This window comes from Epinephelus fuscoguttatus, linkage group LG10 (genome assembly GCF_011397635.1).
Source record: "Epinephelus fuscoguttatus linkage group LG10, E.fuscoguttatus.final_Chr_v1".
In the NCBI taxonomy this organism is placed as follows: domain Eukaryota; kingdom Metazoa; phylum Chordata; class Actinopteri; order Perciformes; family Serranidae; genus Epinephelus; species Epinephelus fuscoguttatus.
In genome coordinates, this window is record NC_064761.1 from 17,970,050 (window position 1) to 17,994,112 (window position 24,063).

The 24,063-nt window shown below is 40.2% G+C and overlaps 2 protein-coding genes across 2 annotated transcripts; both read left to right on the forward strand.

The window, feature by feature from the left end:
• The first annotated feature begins 964 nt into the window (after positions 1–964).
• Positions 965–11,960, forward strand: babam1 (BRISC and BRCA1 A complex member 1). The gene is made up of 9 exons (XM_049588683.1): positions 965–1,091; positions 4,514–4,968; positions 5,060–5,118; positions 5,203–5,323; positions 5,415–5,493; positions 5,592–5,616; positions 5,716–5,845; positions 7,036–7,122; positions 9,780–11,960. The coding sequence occupies exons 2-9, from the start codon at positions 4,528–4,530 to the stop codon at positions 9,978–9,980; spliced, it is 1,143 nt and encodes a 380-aa protein (XP_049444640.1). The 5' UTR covers positions 965–1,091; positions 4,514–4,527; the 3' UTR covers positions 9,981–11,960.
• A 4,775-nt stretch (positions 11,961–16,735) lies between these two features.
• On the forward strand, positions 16,736–23,761 carry plvapb (plasmalemma vesicle associated protein b). The gene is made up of 9 exons (XM_049588598.1): positions 16,736–17,294; positions 17,653–17,829; positions 18,248–18,344; positions 18,840–19,041; positions 19,141–19,360; positions 21,750–21,899; positions 22,149–22,277; positions 22,773–22,841; positions 23,362–23,761. Exons 1-9 carry the CDS (start codon positions 17,091–17,093, stop codon positions 23,368–23,370), a joined length of 1,257 nt encoding a protein of 418 aa, XP_049444555.1. The 5' UTR covers positions 16,736–17,090; the 3' UTR covers positions 23,371–23,761.
• Positions 23,762–24,063: the final 302 nt, after the last annotated feature.

Genomic DNA, 24,063 nt, shown 5'->3' on the forward strand with positions numbered 1-24,063 from the left:
TTGATGTGAGAGACATGTTGAATTGTGTTTTGTTTACTTAGTGCCTGCTGTATTCATATAGCCATGCTAACAGGTGATCACCTAAAACCAAACATGAACTATACAAGATCATATATTGATCTCCAGTTTCCTTTTAATGTACAGTAGGGTTGTGTTTTAAATCTAGAGATACATCGCACAATATTTTTTAGCCTGGTGAGCCTTTGTGCATCAGCCAGAACAGTGTAAGATGTGCCAGAAAGTAATGCATATTACTGCATGAAGATGTGTTAATTAATCATTTCTATGAAAAATGGCTTGGTATTTATGGATTAGTGCTCATGTTATTATTATTTTTATTATTTATTTTATGTTACTCCATTCCTTATCTCGTTGACTTTATTAATCTGTTGTTATCTGTTGTTATTGATCTGTTATTTTCTCTATCTATTGTCCTTTAGTGTCTTGGAAGACGCATAAAAATCAAAATTATTATTATTATCATTATTAGATTAGATTAGATTAGATTAGATAGAACTTTATTAATCCCTTGGGAAGACTCCCTCAGGGAAATTAAGATTCCAGCAGCACTGGATATCAGCACACAGGGTAAAGAGCACACAGGGTATCAAAACGTAAAAAAAAGGTAAAAACAATTCGTAAAATATAAATATAAGATATATGATACAGATATGATATATACAGAGAATAAATAAGTAATTCCCTATTATATTCCTTACTGTGGTGGCTACTGGCTTCTGGTAACTGGTTATTATTATTATTATTATTATTATTATTATTATTATTATTATTATTATTTATTACTTGCTCGGGCCTAATTTTTACTGCTGCAAATATTGTTTTTACCACTATAATTGCCAGCACAATCTCCCAAAGAAGAAGAAAACAAAAAAAGAGGCAAAATAAATGTACCCTTCTTATCAAACTGCATTACCCACAATGCACTGACTCTTTGCAGTTCCGGATTTGATCATTTCCGGTAAGGAAGTTGTCCGATCAAAACAAATGTTAGCTCGTCGTTGAGACATTTTACAACTTTGAATGACTTTTCAAACTCTTTGACTTGTAGAGGTTTCGCAGTTACTTGTCAAGTAAGTCTACTTACACATTTTAACACCAAAAATTTCATACGTCTTAAGTCATTTGCTTTGCTCTAATTTCTCTTGAAGCTAATGCTAACAGCTCTCGTTGCTACTGCGCTGTCATCAAACATCTGTAACGTTAGCTAACCTAGATGCTGTCTTTCTGTACGCTTTGAGCGATGCATTTAAAGCTAAATCATCTATATTGTTAAGAGAAAACACCTCTGTGCTTGTTATTCCAGTTAGCTGCAAGCTGCACTTTGCGTCAGTAAGAGCAGAATCGCAGCTTAAATGTACTGGCGTGATTTTGAAATTAGAAATACGAAGTTAATACAGACAGTGGGGTTGGTTCTGAGGCTCATGTAGCTTTCTTGTGCCCATTGTACGATCTGGTTTCAACTTTTAAAGTAGCTCTTTTTTTAAGGATTTATAGACGGTTTTCTTGTAATTGCAGTTGTTGCTAGTATTTTATGAGAGGCAGGTGTTCTGGGACCTGTCAGAGTTTAAAACCTGATCAGACATTTCAGCTATGTTACCACTGCAAATGTTGTTATCATGGCCACACATTGTATTTGACAGTTGTTATCAAAAGTGTTGCTATCAGGGATGTTTATCGATACAATATTTTTTTGTATGAGCATATACATCAATCAGCCAAAATATACAAACCACTGGCTAGTGAAGTGAATGACACTGATTTCATTACAATGCAATGCTCTGCTGAGAAACCTTGGATCCTGGCTTTCATGTGAATACCACTCAGCACACTCCACCCACTCAAACACTGTTGGCGACATATTACCCCTCCCTCATGGCAATGGCACTCCCTGGTGGCAGTGGGCCCCCTCAACAATGTGTCATGCCACAACAAAGAGCTCAAGGCATCAACCTGGCCTCTCATTCCCCAGATCCCAGACTGCTTGAGCATTTGTGGGATGTGCTGGGACCCCAGAGGTACCCCAGATCCACAGTGGGACTTTATTGGATTAAACTTGCTTCTGACCTGTAGAGGCACAGACACAGGACCTCTAGGGGGTGTACTGTGGTGTCTGGCACCCGGGTGTTGGCGGCAGATCCTTTGAGACCTGCCAGTTATGAGGTGGAGTACCAGCACATCCCATGGATGCTTGATCAGATTGGAATCTGGGGACTCTGGCAGCCAGGTTGATGCCTTGAGCTCTTTGTCATGTTGTGGTGTGACATGGTGCATTGTCCTGCTTGGAACTTGGTCTGCAACAGTGTCAGGTAGCACCCACGTGAATGCCAGGACCCAAGGTTTTCCAGCCAAACATTGCAATGTAATGAGGTGATAGATGTGCTTTACTTTACCAGCCAGTCAGTGGTCTTAATGTTGTGGCTGATCGGTGTATAAGTTGTCAATAAAACTCAGAATCAGAAATCGGATTATTGAGCAAGTAGTGTGTCACAATTTACCAGAGCCCTTAGTGATAACAGCAGCTGCTAATCTTAGCTATCCACTGTTTGGAGCCTCTGTGTATCTTATATCTGTCCCTAGCTGAATACGATATATACCATAATATAGTATGTGATAAAGTATGAAGAAAACATTTACTGTGGCAACATACAGTGCCCTCCAAAAGTATTGGAACAGTGAGTCCAATTCGTTTACTTTTGTTGTAGACTGAAAACATTTGGGTTTGACATCAAAAGATGAATATGAGACAAGAGATCAACATTTCAGCTTTTATTTCCAGGTATTTACATCTGGATCTGATACACAACTTAGAAGATAGCATTATTTGTAATGGAACACAAAATTTTTAGGTGAGCAAAAGTATTGGAACATATAAACTTAAAATAGATTAAAGTGAATGAGACTTAATATTTAGTTGCAAATCCTTTGCTTTCAATAACTGCATCAAGCCTGTGACCCATTGACATCACCAAACTTTTGCATTCTTCTTTTGTGATACTCTTCCAGGCTTTCACCGCAGCCTCTTTCAGTTGTTGTTTGTTTTGGGGGGTTGCTCCCTTCAGTCTCCTCTTCAGCAGGTAAAATGCATGCTCTATTGGGTTTAAGTCTGAAGACTGACGTGGCCAGTCTAAAACCTTCCACTTCTTGCCCCTGATGAACTCCTTTGTTGTTTTGGCAGTGTGTCTTGGGTCGTTATCTTGCTGCATGATGAAGGATCTCCCAATCAGTTTGGTTGCATCTTTCTTTAAATTAGCAGACAAAATGTTTCTGTAGATTTCTGAGTTCATTTTGCTGCTGCCATCATCTGTTACATCATCAATGAAGATGAAAGAGCCCGTCCCAGAAGAAGCCATGCAAGCCCAAGCCATGACATTACCTCCACCGTGTTTCACAGATGAGCTTGTATGTTTGGGATCATGAGCAGATCCTTTCTTTCTCCAAACTTTCGCCTTTCCGTCACTTTGGAAAAAGTTAATCTTTGTCTCATCAGTCCATAAAACTTTTCCCAGAATTTTTGAGGCTCATCTCTGTACCTTTTGGCAAATTCCAGCCTGGCCTTCCTATTCTTCTTGCTAATGAGTGGTTTGCATCTTCTGGTGTAGCCTCTGTACTTTTGTTCATGAAGTCTTCTGCGAACAGTAGATTGTGATACCTTCACTCCTGCCCTCTGGAGGTTGTTGCTGATGTCACTAACAGTTGTTTCAGGGTCTTTCTTTACAGCTCTCAGAATGTTTCTGTCATCAACTGCTGATGTTTTCCTTGGTCTACCTGTTTGACGTCTGTTGCTTAGTACACCAGTGGTTTCTTTCTTCTTCAGGACATTCCAAATGGTTGTACTGGCTATGGCCAATGTTTGTGCAATGGCTCTGATTGATTGTCCATCTTCTCTCAGATTCACAATTGCTTCTTTTTCACCCATAGACAGCTCTCTGGTTTTCATGTTGGTTCCACCTCTAAACGCAGTCTGCACAGGCAAAATCTATCGTACCCAATCTGAAACTGAGCTCAGACATTCAGTGCTATTTATTGTTTGAATAATCAATGTAATTGGGAGACACCTGGGCAACAAAACACACCTGTCAGTGACATGTTCCAATACTTTTGCTCTCATGAAAAATGGGTGGGTTCAAACAAAAGGTGCTATCTTCTAAGTTGTGTATCAGATCCAGATGTAAATACCTGGAAATAAAAGCTGAAATGTTGATCTCTTGTCCCATATTCATCTTTTGATGTCAAACCCAAATATTTTCAGTCTACAACAAAAATAAAGGAATTGGCCTCACTGTTCCAATACTTTTGGAGGGCACTGTAGCTGAAATTTGTTTGGGTCATGACATCTGATGAGCCACAGATTTTGGCATAACACATGTCTAAACATTAATTGGTTAATATCAGTGGATGCCAACCACAGGTTAATGTAAAAGAAATTATGGTTACAAATGAGTTAATAATTTTTCGTCATGGCCAGCCAAACTCATCATCCCCTCTTCCTTAGCAATCTGTGTATCCATGGAGACGCCAGAGCCAGGCCCAGCAGATGGAGAGGAGCGTCTGGTGGAGCTGCGTCCTCGGACACGCTCCAACCCCGAAGGTGCTGAGGACCGTCGTAGCAGTACGGGCAGCCTTGGCGGAAACAGTAACCCCAACATATCTCAGCCCGCTGTGGGAAGTCGTGTTGAGGGCGAGGGTGAGGCTTCAACCAGCGAAAGTCCTCCCAGTTCCACCACCACAACCGTCTCAGCAGCTGCAGCTCAGACTGTAGCCCCTGTTGCAGTTGCAGCGGCAGTAGCAGCAGCTGCAGCCAGCTCTCCGGTGCCACTATCCACTGCTTCTGTTGCAGCCAAAGAAAGGCCGAAGCCCACACAGCAGCAGCCCACACTGACAACCCCCATCCCTCCACCAGCAGAGTACCAGCTCAGAGTCCCTCGTGTCAACTGTCCAGAGAAAGTGGTAAGCCCACATTATAACTCTGATTTATGTTTCATGTAAAAAGACTCATTTTTGCCATAAGGCTCATCCTATCTAATGTTCCTCATGACAGATCATCTGCTTAGACCTCTCTGAAGAGATGTCTTTGCCAAAGTTGGAGTCTTTTAATGGGTAAGCTTCAGTAAAGTAAATCTTTAATATACACTGTTTGTATTTAATTTGTCATCACTGCCTGATTTGACTGTCTCTGTTTAGGTCTAAAACGAATGCCCTGAACATTTCTCAGAAGATGATTGAGATGTTTGTCAGAACTAAACACAAGATTGACAAACGCCATGAGTTTGCCCTTGTAGTAGTCAATGACGACGCTCTTTGGGTGAGTACAAGAAGTTTTTATTTACTCCAAATGTTATATACAGATTTCTGGAATATTCTCATCCTTCTTCTTTTATTGGTTTGTGTCTCAGTTGTCAGGCTTCACCTCTGACCCCAGGGAGCTGTGCAGCTGTCTGTATGACCTTGAGACGAATGTGTGCGAGACCTTCAGTATCCTTTCATTCAAAGCAAACTCTTGAAAAAAACAATGAAAATAAACAATAAGTAATTTCTAGTTGTTACGTTTTAGCCTTAACTGTCCTCTGTAGACTTGGAAGATCTTCTTAATGTAATGTAAGTTCTTTCTTGTTATAAACCTTTTTGGTCTCTGAAAATACATCAAACATTAGAAGTGTTTATTGAAGGTCATCTTTTGTTCTGTTGTCCTCGTAGTCGTCAGAAGATCGAGCTGCCATCGATGGACAATGTTCAGACCATCCCTCCTCCATATGTGGTGCGGACGGTGCTCATCTATAGTCGTCATGCTGGACAGCTTCAGTTCAACCCTTCAGAGACTGTTAGTGTGAGTATGAGACCTGCTGAGATATCCAGTCTGTATTTGGTGCATTTGTTTCTTTATAATGTGAATTTTATTTCCCTTCTGAAATGGTTTTTATGCCTCCACGCTGGTGACAGCCACAACTGGAGGCATTATGTTTATGGGTTGTCCGTCCATCCATCCCATTCTTGTAAAAGTGACATCTCAAGAATGCCTTGAGGGAATTTCTTCAAAATTGGCACTATTGTCCAGTTGGACTCAGTGATGAACTGACTACAAGTTTTGGCCATAACTAATTCATACGCTGATTATGACAACGTTTCAAACAAATGTCTAATAGAATAAACTGATAAAGTAATGACATTTCATATCCAAAAGGTCAATAGTAAACTATACCGTGACATCATAATGTTCTGCAAAATATATTCTTTTGGCCATTATTCAACACCATAATTCAGGTTGAAGATGTGTGTGAAGCATCCATGTTTTAGAATATAGAGCTTCTTTGCAGCAACATCCTCATTTGAAGCATTGTCTCCTGTCATGGCTACAGCTTTGTGGATCAGCTTCATTGGCGAAGCATGTGAACACGTACAAGGAATCTGATTCTATTTTTTGTGTCTCTCAATGAACTTACATACTCATCGACAATCAGTTGCACAAGAAACACAAAACTTGACAAAGTCACGTTAAACTAATTATATTCATATATCCCTATATCACTAATCAAACATTTGCCTCAAAGGGCTTCAGTGTTTTTGGACTCTAAGGTACTTGTATGAGCCTCTCCCTGGATGACAACCAGGACAGGAGGCCTCCTGTTCCTCTGATAGTCCACCACAGACTCATTGGTTTTGCTAATATTTAGCTTCAGGTGTTTGTCGTCACACCATGTGACAATGCTCTCTATTAGCCCTCTGTGCTCCTCTGCAAAAATAATCTCTAAATGAAGACAACGTGTTTCTCACTGGACATTATTCACTCGAAATCACACATCAGTATAATGTTAACCTCCATTCCACCAAAAAATGCACTTAAATACCTTTCCATTAAATGCTGGAGTCTGGATAAACATGGATGCAAACTGTGACTGCAACTTGACTGATTGGAGGGGGCATAAACCCATGAGGCGGTAATTCTAGTTCTCCATTAGTATGTTTGCATTTATTGTACAGTCAAGTGAAAGACTTGCTTGTTCTTGTGTCCTGCCACAGAAAATGCTGCAGTCTCCATATTTCTTCTTCGATGTGGTCTACCTACACAACGGGGTAGAGGAGCAGGGGGATGAAACCAGCTGGAGGGTGAGTGAATCAGCTGATGAAGAGACAGTGATTAATTTGGACTGTGTACCAGGATGTGTGCTGTGGCTCAACTTTATTTGGTGTATCATTAGTGTCTAGTATTAGTACTAACTTTTGTCTGGACTGTTCTAGAGACCTTTCTGCAGAACACACTGAAGGTCACAGTGGGAGTTCTTTGACTTGACCTTGTAATATTTCATATTACTACACAATACATTTTGACGTCCCTCTTGTCCATAGAGAGATGCTGAGCTATATTATAATATAGTATTATGTGTTATGTAGCTAGTTAACCTAGTTCTCTTACCAATTAGGCTAATTGAGATGGACTGTGGCTGTGATTTAGTTTAGTTCATGTTTATTTTATAGAACAAAGGAAGTGAGGGACATAACAACAAACACAGCATTTTGTACAGGGCAGGTAAGAAACCCCAAAGGTTTATAGTAAAACCATCCCTCGAGGATTTACAGTTCACCCTAATATTTGTTACATTAACATAATGAGCTACAAGATTTACTGGGCACATTTGGTCTCATTCATGAAATGTTAGTAAATCTGTGAGTAAATTTGCACATAAAAAACCTTGGCTCTAAAAACCTACACCATATTCATGAACGCATTGGAAAACTCGAATTCGATTGTAGGCACAATCCCAAACTGACAGCGCACTGCTTGTTAGTAATTAGCTTACATCCCCGACCACAAATAGCCAGTGACCATTATTATTTTATTATTTGTGGTGTGACAGGCACAGGTTAGTCTCGCTCACCAGACCTTTCTCAAGAAAAGAAAGGTCTGGCAGGGCCGACTCTCACTTTAAGATTGGAGAAAAAAAACGCCCCGGCTGCTTGTATCTCTTTCAACCAATCACAATCGTTCTGGGCGGTGCCACAGCAACGGTGCGCTTGCAAAAATATTGCCGGGGGGAAACAGGTTTTAGTGTAACACGCCCAGAAAAATATCGCCTACAGGACGCGAACCATGGCAGAAAAATGGCTACATCCCCGCAAGATCAAACACCGCAAAAGTTAGTAAAGGACGTGTTGAAAACGGTTGAAAACTGCTACTCAACCGGAGGTGGTAGGGTGGGACTTCAGCGGGTGGCTCGTTCCGCCCAATGAGAGGCTGATCTATGCAGCGAACTTCCGCCCACTCAGACTAGGCACAGGTAAATCAAAGGCTTGGAAGGAGAAAACGGGTGCCATGTCTAATGTTAAAAGAGCCGTCCAAGAAGCTAAACAAAATGGTTCGGTATGAAACTTAGTGGAAAAAAGGGCATAAGAACACATAAAAAAACACACAGCAGTTACAGGAAGAGACTCTTCCCAGTTGCAGCTGCAGATAAGCGCAGTGCTTGCATCCTCAGAGAAACCTTTCTGTCAGGAATAATTCCAGTGACATGTCTCCACTGGAGAAGTCAACAGCAAACTCAGAAGGTTAGATGATGTACGTGTTATATGAAGTGTTAAATCTGACAGCCATAGCTGATAGCTAAGTGTTTGGTCACAGTCTCGCCACTCTAACAGAAGATAAAGCTCTGGAGTTCTCTCTTCTGACAGAATCAAATGGGAACGGAATGCCAGAAATGTAGAAAACACATGTATCAAGTTGATTTGAATAACCCATTCACATTTTTAAGAAACCTAATCGAAGCTTAAATCTGCTAATTGCCAACTTATTCAGCCAAGTGTGTTACATTTCTGTCTTTTGTCATGTTCAACTTACATGTTCCAAAGGCATCTGCGTATTGTGAACATAGCAGAGCACACTACTGGTTAAAATTGTTATTTCCAATAACGACAAGCAGTATGTATGTGCATTCCTTATGTACACAAGCAGTACAAGCAGTAAGAGGCAGGTGTAGATTTTGAAAAGATCAGAGCTAACATATTGATGAATTCCCAAATATATGTAAATTTCCTTCGACTAAAACTTGACACACAAAGTCATTGTGCTGACGTTTCATGAATGAGACCTGTTAACTGTAGCGCAGATGTTGTATCCTACATGATAATAGAGACACTGAAAGACTCTTCATAACTCCCTGTTTCTTTGTGAAATTCACACACTGTAGTTTATTAGGAAGAGGCAGTGATTTTCCAAGTACACCTTATTACCGAGAGTTCTTTCCATTACCTGCTGAAGAGCAATAATTTGTAGGAATATTTGGGAAAACCAGGTGTGGTTCTAAAGAGACATGAAGGTTTCAGCAGGTTTCCATTAACTCAGTGTTTCTATAAAAAAATAATGAGTCATCCATTGTTGTAAGCGGAAGTAATAAAATGATGCGTTTGTTAGCTGCAAACCTACTGGAGCCATCCTGGGGATGAGGTTAGTAAGTAAAAGTCAACAGAGTTCAGCAGCAGGACACAAGGAGTCATTGTGCTGATGTTTCATGAATGACACCTGTTAACTTTAGCACAGATGTTGTATCATACATGATAGTAGAGACACTGAAAGTGATGGACAGCTTTTTATAGGGAGGGCTGGCTTGGTGGCTCTGCACCTTCCTGTGTCTACAGTTAATTACTGCTGTCCATCTTATTAAGCCCGAACATTGTGGAGGGAGGTTGTGAAAACACACTTGAATGTAACAGCCTCTCACACACTCCCTCGATGCTGCATTTCAACTATGTTGTATGTTTTCTGTCTCCAGGACAACTATACCTCTTTCTGCAACCTGGACTCAAAGGGCATGTGCTATCGCTTTGAGGTTTCCCTGGGCGGCCCCGCCATCGAGCTGCACAACTGCATGGCCAAACTTCTTGCTCACCCTTTGCAAAGACCTTTCCAGAGCCACGCGTCTTACAGCCTGCTGGAGGGGGAAGACCCCCAGGACATTGAGGCAACAGTGTAAAACTGGACACACCCATAACTCCCTGTTTCTCTGTGAAATTCACACACTGTAGTTTATTAGGAAGAGCAAGTGGTTTTCCAAATACACCTTATTACCGAGAGTTCTTTCCATTACCTGCTGAAGAGCAATAATTTGTAGGAATATTTGGGAAAACCAGGCGTGGTTCTAAAGAGACATGAAGGTTTCAGCAGGTTTCCATTAACTCAGTGTTTCTATAAAAGAATAATGAGTCATCCATTGTTGTAAGCGGAAGTAATAAAATGATGCGGCCGTTAGCTGTAAACCTACTGGAGCCATCCTGGGGATGAGTAAGTGGAAGTCAACAGAGATCAGGAGCAGGACAGGAGGAGAGGAAGATTAAGATCGAATAAAAAGAAGATGGTTAAAGCATCAGGCTTTGTTAAACTCGCTCCCTCACCATTTGTTTTCTCTTTCAAATCATAGACCGCACTGATCTGTCTCTAAGTCTTAAATGGTGAAATCAAAGCAAGCCTGTGACAGTTTTCTATAACTGGCCTTTTGACTCTTTGAAGTAATGATGTACTGTATCACAGAGGTCAGAACGTCTGTAATATTGCCTTGCCTTTTTGTTAGTTTCCACTCTTTGTTGCCTGTTTTGATGTATTTTCTATTTTATAAGGGGTTGATTTCAATCTTTAGTTGATTTGTCACTATTTTATGTTACACAGACAATGAAAGAATGTACAATAATGTACACTGAACAAAAATTTAAACGTATAACATTTGTTTTAACTCCTATCTTTAAAAGATTTATGTTAAATCGCTAAGACATTTTTCATCCACTCAGTATATTTCTTGATGTATTTCTCTCGAGCACTTCACCCTTTCCATGATAATCCATCCACCTGACAGGTGTCGCATATGAAGATGCTGCTTAAACAGCATCCTTACTACACAGGTGTGCCTTGGGGTGGTCACAATAAAAGGCCACTTTAAAATGTTTAGTTTGATCACACAACACAATGTCAAAGATGTCACAAGTTTTGAGGGAGTGTGTCATTGGAATGCTGACGGCAGGGATGTCCCTTAGAGCTGTTGCCTGCCAACTGTATGTTCATTTTACCATTATCAGCCGTCTCTGGTGTTGTATTCAGTAATTTGGCAGTACATCCAACCAGCCTCACAACCACAGACCACATTAACAACACCAGCTTAGGACCTGCACATCCAGCATCTTCATCTTCTGAATAAAGATGTCTGATCGTTTGAGACCAGCCACTGAAACAGCTGTTTGCGTAACTGGAGAATTTCTGCACAAACCGTCAGAAACCGTCTCAAGGAATCTCATCTGCATGCTCATCATCCCTGAAAAGGGTCATGACCTGACAGCACTTTGTCATCGTAACTGACTTCTGCAGTTGTGAGGCTGGTTGGATGTACTGCCAAATTCACTGAAAAGTCATTGGAGACAACTTATAGTAGTGAAATGAACAGTTCTCAGGTAACAGCTCTGGTGGACATTCCTGCAGTCAGCATGCTAATGTCATGCTCCCTCAAAACTTGTGACATCTGTGTTATGATGTAGTGGGATCAAACTGCACATTTTAGAGTGTCATTTTCCTGTGACCATCCCAAGGTACACCTGAATGAAGCTGTTTAATCAGCATCTTGATATGTGACACCTGTCAAGTGGATGGATTATCACAGAAAGGAGAAGTGCTCACTAACACAAGTTATGACAAATTTGTGAATGAAATTTGAGAGAAATATATCTATTGAATAAATAAAAAAGTCTTGGATCTTTAACTTAAACCTGTAAAAAATTGGAGCAAACAAACAGAAGTGTCTTTAAATTTTTGGTCAGTGTAGCAGTGGTTTCTCTTGACTGATTTCTGTAGCATTAACAGACTTGTGAAAAAGGCACCTCATACTGCCAGTTTAACTGCACTTGAAACACATTGTACAGATGAGCTTTTTGAAGCTGTTTCTGGATATTAAAAAACGGCATGTGGAATCATATTTTTCATGTTCATACATGCTTTCTACGTTTTTGTCAGGAGATGGCAGCAGAATCCCTCTGGAGATATGGACAGATCGAAATGCCTCGTCATAAAGCTGCCGAGGGGATTTGCATTTTTTATATATGTATATATATACATACAGTTTTGATATTTTTTCTGCTTTGATCGTCTGTCTGTCTCACTAAACTTTTCTGCGTTAAATCTCCAGATGTCTTCGCTGCCAAGCTTCTTATCAGTGGTGCTATAAATTCTAAATCTACAGGCCTGTTTGACAGCACGATTCAACAGTTATCACAGCAGCCTTATCTGTTATCTACCTATGGCATGGATCATGGACCGCGGAACGCATCTGAACAAGGGGGGGCCATAATTTCAAGTCACGCGGAGGGGGTGGGGGGCATATGCATTGAAACAGACAATAGGCCATTACTGACGTTGCGGAGCACTTTTTTTTTTTATTCCGACGCCACACAGTCACATCTACAGTACACGCATGAACACGAACACATGCTTGCTCAGATTAACCCCTCTGATCCCACTCTAACATTCACACACAACAGGCCAAGCCTATTTACACATAAAGGCACAGATGAGGCCACAGTGGAAGCTGGAGTAATTTGATCATTTTGTTTTTTTCTGTTTACTTGAAGAAAATCAGATATCGACTTCTGTCTCTTCATTTTCCCAGATGAAGCCAGCGCAGGTGCCCGCCGTTAGCTCGCGACGCTCATGCATGACGTATTGATAAACAATGCACTTGATAGGCACACTAATATCAAATCAATATGCAGCAGTCAGTGGGAGTTTTTTTTATCGGCAGCAGTTGGTGAGAGTGAGTGAAGGTGTGTGGTGACTTGGCTCGTAAAAACACAGATAGGCTACAACTTAGGCTTTTATTCATATAAAATAGTTTGTCAGAGTAGAGCCCTGCGCGGGACTGTTTTCTTCATCCCGCTCCTGCCCGCTCCGCTGAATTTCTGACCATTACCGCCCGCAACCGCAACCGCAACGTGTGTGTTACACTCCCGCCCGCTCCCGCAATGTGTAGCCTATGTCCACTCCCGCCCGCTCCCGCAAAACTCTGAGAATTTATGCCCGCACAATAATAGAAATGCATTGTTTTTGTGTCTTCTCCCGTCCCGCAGTAGAAAACACGTCATTTTATAGGCTATTAATAAAGAGATTCATGGGGTTGTTTGTTTCGTTCCCCTGGCCTGCATGTCTTTTGACGCACTGGTCAGGAATAGCGCTCCTATTTCGTTGTTTTCATTTAGTTTTTAATGAAATAAAGGCTGTTTCATATTCTGTTCTCCTCCCCTGTATTTATTTAGGCTATTTCTACCTTTATATAATCACGCAGTGATTGAGGTTAAGGCAAGCCCGACGCCAGGATGAAGTTACTGAGGGGGCGGTTAAAAATTACGAGGGGGCAAATCTTTATTATGCAACATAGGTTCACACAGTGAGTTATAAAGAGCGCGCAGCCGTGCGTAATATTCGCTCGTAATGAGAGCTCGTCGCCGGTGAAACACAATAAACTGCACGTCTTCTTTCATGTTTGTCTCATGACAGATGGAGCTGACAGACAGACAGACAGACAGACAGTTGGAGCAAGCGGCAAATTGGTATGAAAGCTGGTTCAGGGTATATTCGTCCATTTATGAATAAATATGGAGTGGAAACGCTCATGCATGTGCATCAAGTTCCTGTGTTGACATCCCATCGCTATAGGCTACATCTTCTTCTTATTATTTTTCTTCTTCTTCTACTGTTGGCAAACAGCGAATTGGCCCATTACCGCCACCAACTGGTGGAGTGTGGATCAAAATGACTATTACTATTTGCGTTGGGTCCCGCCGGGTCCCAATGCAGCCCTTTATGTCAGAGTCCAAAAGTTACCCGGGCCATGGCCCCCCTGGCCCCCCCGGTTCCGCGGTCTATGGCATGGATATAACTTCAATGGCAAATTTTCCTGTTACCCTCGATGTGTCTGGTCGCGTATCTCAAGAGGTGTTTTTTATCTCAGTCCTCGACCATTTGGTTTCCTGTTTTTGTTCAGAGGTTGATCCGATGTCTGTCCTGACTCCTGATAGTCACTCATTTTCTGTCACTCTAACATACCTTCGTAAATTAGTTTTTTTCCGGTGAAGACAGGTTGTCAGGGAGACAATGGGGGAGCAGGAAAACGCCGGGCTCAGAGGACCTTTCACCTTTCACACACTTCACCAGAAGAGCCGGCTGTTCCTCACGTCATCGCCGTAGATAACAGAGTGCGGGGTGGGGGTGGGGGCGGGGGGGGGTCCAGTGGGTCTGTACTGCAGAGAGAATTTGTTATTCCCTCATCCCTGAAGAATGACAGGTCCCTATTGTTTTCATTCTTTCACTCCTCCACTGCCATGCCTCCTTTCCGTGCTTGCTTGGGACAGGATATGGTGGAATTTTTTTTTTTTTTTGTATTTTCTGCTGTTACTCCTCACATAGCCTACATTGTTCATCTGCCACCAGGGGAATATTATCACAAATTCTTTAGAAGCTATATTTATATGTGGCACTGATGGGTGATCTGTCCTTTCTCGTATATTACGAGCAGACTGGTGGAAAATAACTGGATTTTTTGCGAGATACTTCTATGAAAGCCTAATGTACTCAGTTTAGTTTCAGTTTGCGGATTCCGCTTTTTTTTAATTATCATGATTATTATATTGTTAATTCAGAAAATTAAGCATTTTTTCTTTCTCAGGTGAATGCATCATACCTCCATACACCTATTTACATTTGATGCTGCTTTACACTTCTACTCCACTATAATTCAGAGGGTAATATTGTACATTGTACCCCACTGCAGTTATCTGACACCTACAGTAACTAGTTACTTTTTTGTCATGATTTTACTTTTGAAAAATATAGTTATCTAAAAAAGTACAATGCATTATTATAAGTTAAAATACCAGCAGCCTCCCTGGATTAACCTGTGAACAGGCCCTGGGGCAAATTTGAGTTTGGGCCCCCTGTTGCCTCCTTGCTGGTTGATAATCCTGCCTTGCCCAAAAGTATTTAGGTGTAAGGTAATTAAAAGAAGCTCGATCTTGACCATTTTCAGCATTAAAATCCTGCGTTGGGTTAATCCATCTGTAATCGTAATTCAGTTGGCATCACTCTTAAGGTACATTTTGCTGATAGGGTGATGAGTCAAGTTGGGATACAGGACTTTAATGGGAGTGTAGTTCATTCATTAATTTTCCGTTCCATAACTGCTTATCCTGTTGTGGGTCGCGAGGGGTTGGAGCCTATCCCAGCTGACACTGGGCGAGAGGCGGGTTACACCCTGGACAGACAACCATTCACACCACGTTAAAGTCACCAGTTAACCTGCGTATCTTTGGACTGTGGGAGGAAGCCGGAGTACCCAGGAAAACCCACCCAAACTCTGCACAGAAGGGCTCCCCCACCCCAGATTCGAACCAGGAACCCTCTTGCTGTGAGGCGACAACGGTAACCACCACACCACAGTGCTGTGTTCATCATATGGTCATACTGTATTGATTGCAGTACATTAAAGGATGGGTTCATATTCTTAAAGTCTATCTTAATACAAGAGTCATATGCTTATATGTACATTTAAAGAAGTTCTGTAAATGTAAGGGACCAAAGCTCATCACACTGTGTAAACATAACTTCTAAAGCTGAGCTGAAGATCAAATGAGGCTTCATCTAAATGAAACCAGGGTGTCTACAGGTGCTTACAAAGTCTTAAATTCATTTTTTTAAACAATAAAAAGTCATTAAATGGTCTAACATCTGAATCTGTGAGTCTTAACTGACACAAATATTTTTTTAAATGAATATTTTAATCCATCCTTTTTTTCTAGTCTACATATCTGATGTTTCAAATCTTTAAACCTACAAACAAATGACTGTAGTCTTACTTTATACTTGTACTTAACTGTTGTTGTGAGCTGTTACCTAACCTATAGACACCCTGTAGATGAACCAGGGGGGTGTTATGCCAAAGTTACTGTGTTTTTAGTGTGGAATTCACTCTTATTGTTACTATGCCTCCACAACAGTTCAGCAGGAACACTGTCTGTGGGAACACAAAGAGGAAACTTAATTCTAAAAGGACTGTAACTTGATTTGACTGAACTGTCATATTAGCTTCATATGGAGATTTGAACTCAAAACAGGACTGTTGATTTCTTCCATCACCCACATTGGAGACGCATTAAGTAGGGATCTTTCATGGCCAGTATGAACATGAGGAAAGATGACAACAAGCGGAATTTGTTTCAGTGTACACAGAGGCAAGAGAAGACATGGACACCTGATTATTGTTTAAGACAGACTTGGAAAAATGCAACCCTATCATTTAATTACACATATGTTCAAACACAAGACCATTTTTAATGAGTCATAAAATTGTATGGCATGGATTCTCTGATATAATTAGGTGCTCACATGAACACAACAGAAGTAGAGAAGCAAAACTGCAGCAAGTATTCATGAGTCTAGATTTTTACATAAGAGTAGGAAGATTTTTATAAAATCTTATCAAACATTTGCGGGAAAAATGACATCAGACACAAAGTCTTCTTCCAAGCAGAGTCATTTTCTATGAGTAAAAACCTGTCACAGGGGGATCGTTAAACTTTATTCAGTCTTACGGCCACAACTATTTCCTTTTGTTCCAGGCACCAGGAAAATTTCTGACAATTTGGGCAGCGGTGCAGCTGGAGGCTGGAAGTGTGACAGAGGTCGATGTGGGAGGAGAGGGGAGGAGAGGGGCGGTGAGGGTTGGGCCAGGATGGACTGGAAGTGTGCCTCCAGCAGCATTTATAAACATGGCCCCCTCACACACCTAAGGGTCATTGTTTACATCCATCCATACGTGCCATTTGTGCCTGTATGTTTCTGCTCCCTGACAGTGTGGCACAGCCATAGAAGACAGAGGAACAAACATCCCACCACAGTTTTTTCTTCCACTTCTGTTCGACAGCATTCTCCTTGAAGCCTCAGCACCTGCTCCACAGAGAGGATCTCATCTGAACAGCCACCTTTCGGATTTGTAGCAAAAAATAATTCCTCTTTAGATATTCCAGAACCAGCTGCCACCATTTCACCTCCAACAGTCATGTACAGCTCCAGCTACTCCCGGGCCAAGTTTGGCCTGGATGCGAGGGAGCCCCTGCACAAGCCCAGAGGGAAGAGCTGCAGCTACTACATGAGGACTGTCTTCTTGTTCTCCTCTCTGATCCAGTCTCTGATCATCGTCAGCCTTGTGCTCTTCCTCATCTATGGACAGCCAGAGAAGTCTGCGGAGGAGAGGAGGGTTGAGGTCAGTGATTTCTTCTCATATAATAACCCTTTTGAGATATTGAAGAACCCCCTCCAGATGTGTTAAGATGTATAAAACTACCCCGCTCTGTATAATAATTTGTGTCTGATACAGTTTCTGTACAAAACTATCTGAAAATAACAAAACTTCCACATTTTAAGTGGAAGTAGACTTATAGAGACTTAATTTGACTTAAAAAAAAAAACGAGATGTGCAGCAGCTTTTGATTCATCTTCAGCCTGTTATGTGTCTGACACACAGTAAAATATACATGTGTATAGTATGTTACAAGCTGTTAAATACAGTGGTGGTGGTGATGATGATGATGATGCTGAGTGACCTGACTTTCACTCTGAAGGAGCTGGAGTTGAACATCAACACGCTGAGTGACAACATCATCCAGCTGAGAAAGGAGAAAGGCGAGCTGGGAGCTCAGCTGGGAGCTCGTACAGCTGAGAAAGCTGCTGTGGAGGCAGAGTTGGCGAAGCTGAAGACTGATGCCAACAACACAGAGTATAGACTCCAAGATAAATTAGTGAGTAGATGACTTGATTAATATCATGCTAAGAGAGGCAGGTCATTTATTATCATGTATTATTTTACTTTTGTAAGTGGTTGATGTGCAGCTAATTATTGTTTTTTTGATCACTGATTAATGTAAAACTTGAAATTTTCCACCATAGTTGTCGTCTTTATGCTGCTTGTTTTGTCCAACTATAGGACAGAATGTTAATTTGAGCAGTTGCTTAAGTCATAGAACAAGTGTAATGGTGTAAAAAGTTAAATATTTCCTGCTAAAATTTAGTGGAAGAAAAGTATAAAGTAAACTAAAAACAACAAATTACAAGTACCCCATGTGTGCTTAGGTATTGTGGTTAATTTATATATGTCCTTACATTTCACCACTATTGGTCGCTATGTTAATGAAATAAATATATTTTTTTCATGTACAGTCTAACTGTGAGAGAATGAAAGCAGCAACAATGAGCATGATGGCGGCGCGGCGTCCCACCCCTCCAATCCAGCCCCCTCCTGTGGTCACTACAAGCGGTATGTCCATGAATATTCTATACTTTTTGGGAGACTTAAACATTGTGAAAAACCTAGTGAATGTATGTGTAAAATGATAATAAATGTACAGTAAAAGTCACTGGCTTTATAAAACGTTAATTCATCATTCACTAATGCTTTATAGATAAGTTACAAGACATTATTAAGGACAACTTTTGGGGTTTTGAAGAATTTCTCTCGCTGGTATTTAGATGATGGTTTAGTTGAGGTTATTACTCTTTATCAACTACTTATTAACATTTATATCGAAAGAGTTGATGGCTTATTCGAAGTGAGGAACTCCTGAGCATTGATTGATGACCTCACCATTATCAGTGTCTAATTACTGATCTGCAAGCATTACTAAACTAAACATTAACAACCCCATTAGTTAGCCTACACTTAATAAAGTGTGACTTATTAGAAAATGGTATAATAAAAGTAAAGCTGTCAGAGTTTTCCTGTGATTATAATGTTTCCCACTCATCTCTCCAGGTGAGATGAAGACTTTGCAGACCCTCAATGCTCAGCAGAGAGCTATGATAAATCTCATCGAGGCAAACTTCACCCAGACAGTTCAGTACCTGAGCCAGGAGAGAGACAACGCCCTCAAAGACCGAGACACACACCACCAGGACGCTATCGCCCTGCGCAGGGAAAACACCATGCTGAAGGAGCAGCTCACCACCTACACCAGGTGCTGTGTGTTTCTCCATCTGCTCCACGAGAGTAACTGAAAATATTAAGATTTAACATTAAAACATTTGTCTCATTCCTTTTTTTTTTTTTTAACCAGGAAATGCAAAGAGGACTTTGCCCAGTCTTTGGACGGGATCAAAACGGTGACCAGTGGTTTCCTGAACAAGATCAACAATCTGTTTCCCCACCAGCTGACCTTTCACCTCACCTGCGACAGCCAGCAGGAGCAGATGGAGAAGATCAGAAACAGCTGCACGAACCTGTCCAGAGACGTGGAGAATAAGTTCCAGCTGTACTTAGACAACGTGGGCAACAAGGTGTGTGCAACATATTAAGTGATTCTTGGTGTGTGTTGATTTGATGGTATTTTTTGAAATGACTGCAATCAGTGTACACTGGAATACACAGTCTTAAAAGGCATTCAGCAGAATAGAATAGATTTACACATAGACCTATATGCAGTGGCAGAAGACGTACTCAGATCCAGTACAGGTAGATGTCCTGCATTCAAATTCCTCTTTTTGTAAAAGGGCAGAAGTACAGCAAAATATTCTAAAAGTTTGAAAAGTAAAAGAACTTGTTCTGCAAAACACTGACAATCTGGTCTATCACCAGGAATCTAAAAGGATCATGAGATGATTAATTGGGCGGAAGAGAAGAAAAAAGTTCTGCTTACAGAACTTGCATTAAATTTTCAGACTTTCTCTAATCTTTGCTCTTTATTGCACACTTTAACCTCTTTAGGTCTCGCAAAATTATTTAAATGAAACCATGTGATCACTTTAAAATCACTCAAAGGTTGAGAATTTATTTGTTTAATCATACACCGTACTACACACTGTGTTGTAGGAAAGTAACCAGTAATTTAACATGTCAGGTCAAGATGTAGTGTAGATGTAGTGTCTCAAATGGAGTATAAGTATAAAGTAGCATTAAATGACGCATTTAATGCTACTTTATACTTATGCAAACAAATTATCTCAAAATGGAAGGCAGTATTCAGAGTTCGTACCTCTGTCTTTCCAGCCTTCCTTTAAACTCTCTTTAAACTCTGATGGAATATTCCAAAGAACAAATTGAATGGGAAACCAGGTTCTCGAGGGAGGAAGTCTATCTGCTGATTCATTCATGATAAATCTACGGCTAAAGAGACAGACGTCCTCTGAGGCGCAGTCAGGGTCAAAGCAGAGGTGAAGTGTGTGTCACTACTGATTCAGCAGCACAGGACAACAGAAACAAAGAAAATAATGTATCACCTTTCCATAAGCTCATTATCAAACTTAGTCTCTTTCTTTGTCTGATGTTAGTGGTAACTGTAAACTTTTTTGCTGCTTTTTTAAAATCAGTTTTCCTCTATGTGGAAAAAAAGAAAATAAATTTTTTAATGTTTGTTTTTGTAGGGATAAGTATATACCATGGACCAACGTTACACACCACAGAATTTATAGTCTAAACTAGTTTGCAGTGCCAGGCCATAGATTAGCCTTTACACACAAAAGTCAAGTGAAAAAAAGCACAAAACACAAACAATAATTTTATTTAAAACTGACTCAGTAGAAGCACCTCTTAATATAATGTAGTCCATTTCAACAGCACAGCACACAGCACTTTTACCTCAGTTATAAAAATGTAGTTAAATTCATACCTTTCTGACAATGTCAGTATAAACTGAACATTATTAACCAAATTATTGTGAAGGCAGAATTTATGACTGAGCTGTTAAATAGGATTGCATTAAATTTATCCAATAAAGTGGGCACTGAGAGTTTGCAATCATAACTGGCAGCTACACAATAATTTAAATGTGAAAACATCATGGAATAGATACAATTATTTGTAACATAAAATGCTAAACTGTCTTTAAATCTAAATATATACAGTAGTTGTTGTTTTTTTGTGAACCTTGCTCACATATTTAACATGTTTCTCAAACTTTAGGTGGGAATATGACATAAGACTGAGATATTTTACTTCACAAAACCCCTTAAATAGATTGTCCATTAATCTTTTAATTTTTAGGTCCTGAAAGAAAAGCAAAATGACAACAGCTTTCCTAATATTGAGTGTTACAGTTGAGTTTTCAAACCGCACGGTCAAATTCATGAAACTTATGAAACCATTATGTGAATACATACATCCCACTGACTCAGCTCCATATTTGGTGAAACATTAGTGTCACAGGCACCTCAGTGGCTGATTTAGAGCATCATTAACCTATGTCCTGTGGCCCTCAGGGAGACACTCAGTGTAGAGGAAGACGTTAAGGAAAATGTACATTAACAAACACTTGACAGATAGAAATAGACACATGGTAAACAAAAACCATTATGTAAGGGCACCATCTGGAAACAGACGGGTTTGACACAATCTTTAACCACTGCCGATTATATACGAGTGACTCCCACATTCTGCTTCAGAGTCTAGGAAAGCAAATTATATTTTCAATATTTTATTGCCATACAACTTAGTTGTTAGGAATATGTTGCAGTGTGCTTATAACAGAAAATCAAACAATAACAGCATAACACAAAATTCGCAGAGACAACAATGAACACATAATACACAACCCTCAAACCAACAGGCATCACATACATCCATAGATATAAGATATTAACAGTCCAAGAGGAAAGTGAAGTACAAAATAAGTGTCAGGTGATTTATACACACATTAAAGTACATTAAATTCATTAAAAATTCCTCTTCCAGGTGGCGGAGATCCAAGCCTTGTCCAGTCGTCTGGAGGTGCAAAACGCACATTTGACTTCTGACATGCAGCAGTGCGAACACAGTCGCAGTGAGACAAGTGCTGAGGCTGCCAAGCAGCTAGAGCTCAAGCAAAAAGCTCATGATGACAAGGTAGGTCATATTTGTGCACTGATGTGTTTATGTGGGTGGGGAATGGAAAACAAGAGAGAGATCCACGAAAGAACCTGATGTCCTCAGTATCTGGTTATAAAACTGTGACCGCTGATGTAAAAAGTGATGATAATCTAGTCTTGTTTCTGTTTCATCAAGAATTTAAATCATGCAGTAGCACAAAACAAATGAGGAACATTTCTACATCTACATTTTCTATATAAAATATCCCATGCATATTTTGTTCAGGTGGAGAAATTACTGATTGAGCAGAACTGGCTGAGAGACCAGAAGAAGCTGGCAGAAGACACTTTGGCCCTGAGAGAAAGAGAGCTTCAGACCCTCCAACGAATGCTCCCTGCTCAGCCCAGTTTCAAGGTAAAAAAATGTGGAGGACCTGCTGTTTGCTCTGTACATACATATGAAGGGAAATTAGGGAAGGCAGCACCTACAAATGATTTCATTTGTGATTTGTGATGATTTCACCTTCATTTATGAAGGACAGATATTTATTTTTGTGCTCATGTAAAGCATTAATCTAATCTGCTTTCAAAACACCATCTGGATAAATCTCCTGTATTTTAGCTTTTTGCACTCCAGTGCTTTAAATAAGATTTACTCCACTGATTATATGGACAGAAGTGCAGTGGTAAGGTGGTGCGTGTGGACTTGGCAGAAAAGAGAAATCTGAAGGCAGCAGGAAGGATGGATAGGCAAGATAACAAAAGGAGGAAAATTTTTAAAGAGTCATTAGTGCACAGTTTAAACCCCAATGTAATGAGGGTGAGACATGCACAGTTAGAAAAAGCTGCCCAAACGTGGTATCTGTGTGTAATAATAAATAACACTGGAATAATCTGCTTTGTTTTCCAGTCTAGCGTTCCTAAACCTGCCGCCCTACAAGCCTCTTCTGGAGCACCTGGCATCAGCAAACCTCCAACGGTAAACTTCATATTGCAATAAATACCCAAATTAGATCACTGGTTATCTCAAATGTAATTTCGGTACAGCAAGTGTCATATTTTGTGTTTTTTTTTTTTTACTGTACTGTACATGTAATTACATTTAAACCTACATAGAATCATGTGCAAAAGACACTCAAAGTTTCATCTTTTAATATAGTTATTTGATGGTCTTCATTATGAAAATACTGAAACAAGCTGAGAGTCAAAAACAGCTCTGTGAGGCTTCAATTACAGACAGCAGTGCTTTGAGCTAAATGCTAACTTCAGCATGCTAACATGCTAATAATTGCTACTGTAGCTTAGCGTTTCAGCACAAAGAATAGCTAAGGCTGATGGGAATATCATGACTTTTGCAGGTTTTTGTCTGTCTTATTTGTCTCTTCTTCAGATATTTCATTCTGTTAACTGCTTCAACACTGAGTCCAGTGTTCAGAGACAATGATCCCCTTATTGCTGTCATTAATATTTAATCATAATCATCATATTTTGTCTTTCAGGTGAGATGAAATGAAGCGGCAGAGTAATAACTGAAGACAGCAGTGGTGCGTCACAGGGATCGACAATTTGCCTTTAAAGATTTTTTTTTTTCAAAGAACATGTATATATCGCTGATACAACACACTTTCACATAACCTGTAAATACTCTGTGTTCACGTTAATGACATATTCACTGTTGCTGCTCTGTGCATGCTTTGTTAAGCTCTTTGTGGAATAGAAAATTAATTATTATTTTACTTTTGTTTGAGTTTAAACACGTGCTGTGAAAAGTCTGGGTATTTTCCAGGGTAAATGTACAAATTTCCATGACACTGGTGTAAATATTTTTATTGAATGTCACTCACTGTTCTGTAGTTATGAAAATCTGTTATTTGGAATTAAAATTAAATTAACCAAAAACTGTCTCATTCTCAGTGTCGTTCGTCTCTCCGTCACTAAAATACAACAAAGACAGGACTTGAGACAGCAGCTGCTCACTTGTCTGCTTTAAACAGAATGCTCTTAAAATGGAGACATTTATGTTTCCTAGTGATTCCCAGTGGTTTCTACTGCAGGTCAGATGACAATACATACACTGACCAAGTCATAAACACATCATCATTCTGGCCAGTCATTCACAGTCCTCAACATGATGTGTCAGAAATCAGATGGAAGAAATTTGGAATGAATTACATTAGAATCAGTAGTTTTTATGAGTAACT

Coding starts and splice junctions, on each gene's coding strand:
- plvapb (XM_049588598.1), top strand. CDS start 17,091: ATGTACAGCTCCAGCTACTCCCGGGCCAAGTTTGGCCTGGATGCGAGG. Junction 17,295..17,652: donor CGGAGGAGAGGAGGGTTGAG/GTCAGTGATTTC, acceptor TTCACTCTGAAG/GAGCTGGAGTTGAACATCAA. Junction 21,900..22,148: donor AAAAAGCTCATGATGACAAG/GTAGGTCATATT, acceptor TATTTTGTTCAG/GTGGAGAAATTACTGATTGA.
- babam1 (XM_049588683.1), top strand. CDS start 4,528: ATGGAGACGCCAGAGCCAGGCCCAGCAGATGGAGAGGAGCGTCTGGTG. Junction 5,617..5,715: donor GAAGATCTTCTTAATGTAAT/GTAAGTTCTTTC, acceptor TTGTCCTCGTAG/TCGTCAGAAGATCGAGCTGC. Junction 7,123..9,779: donor GGGATGAAACCAGCTGGAGG/GTGAGTGAATCA, acceptor TTCTGTCTCCAG/GACAACTATACCTCTTTCTG.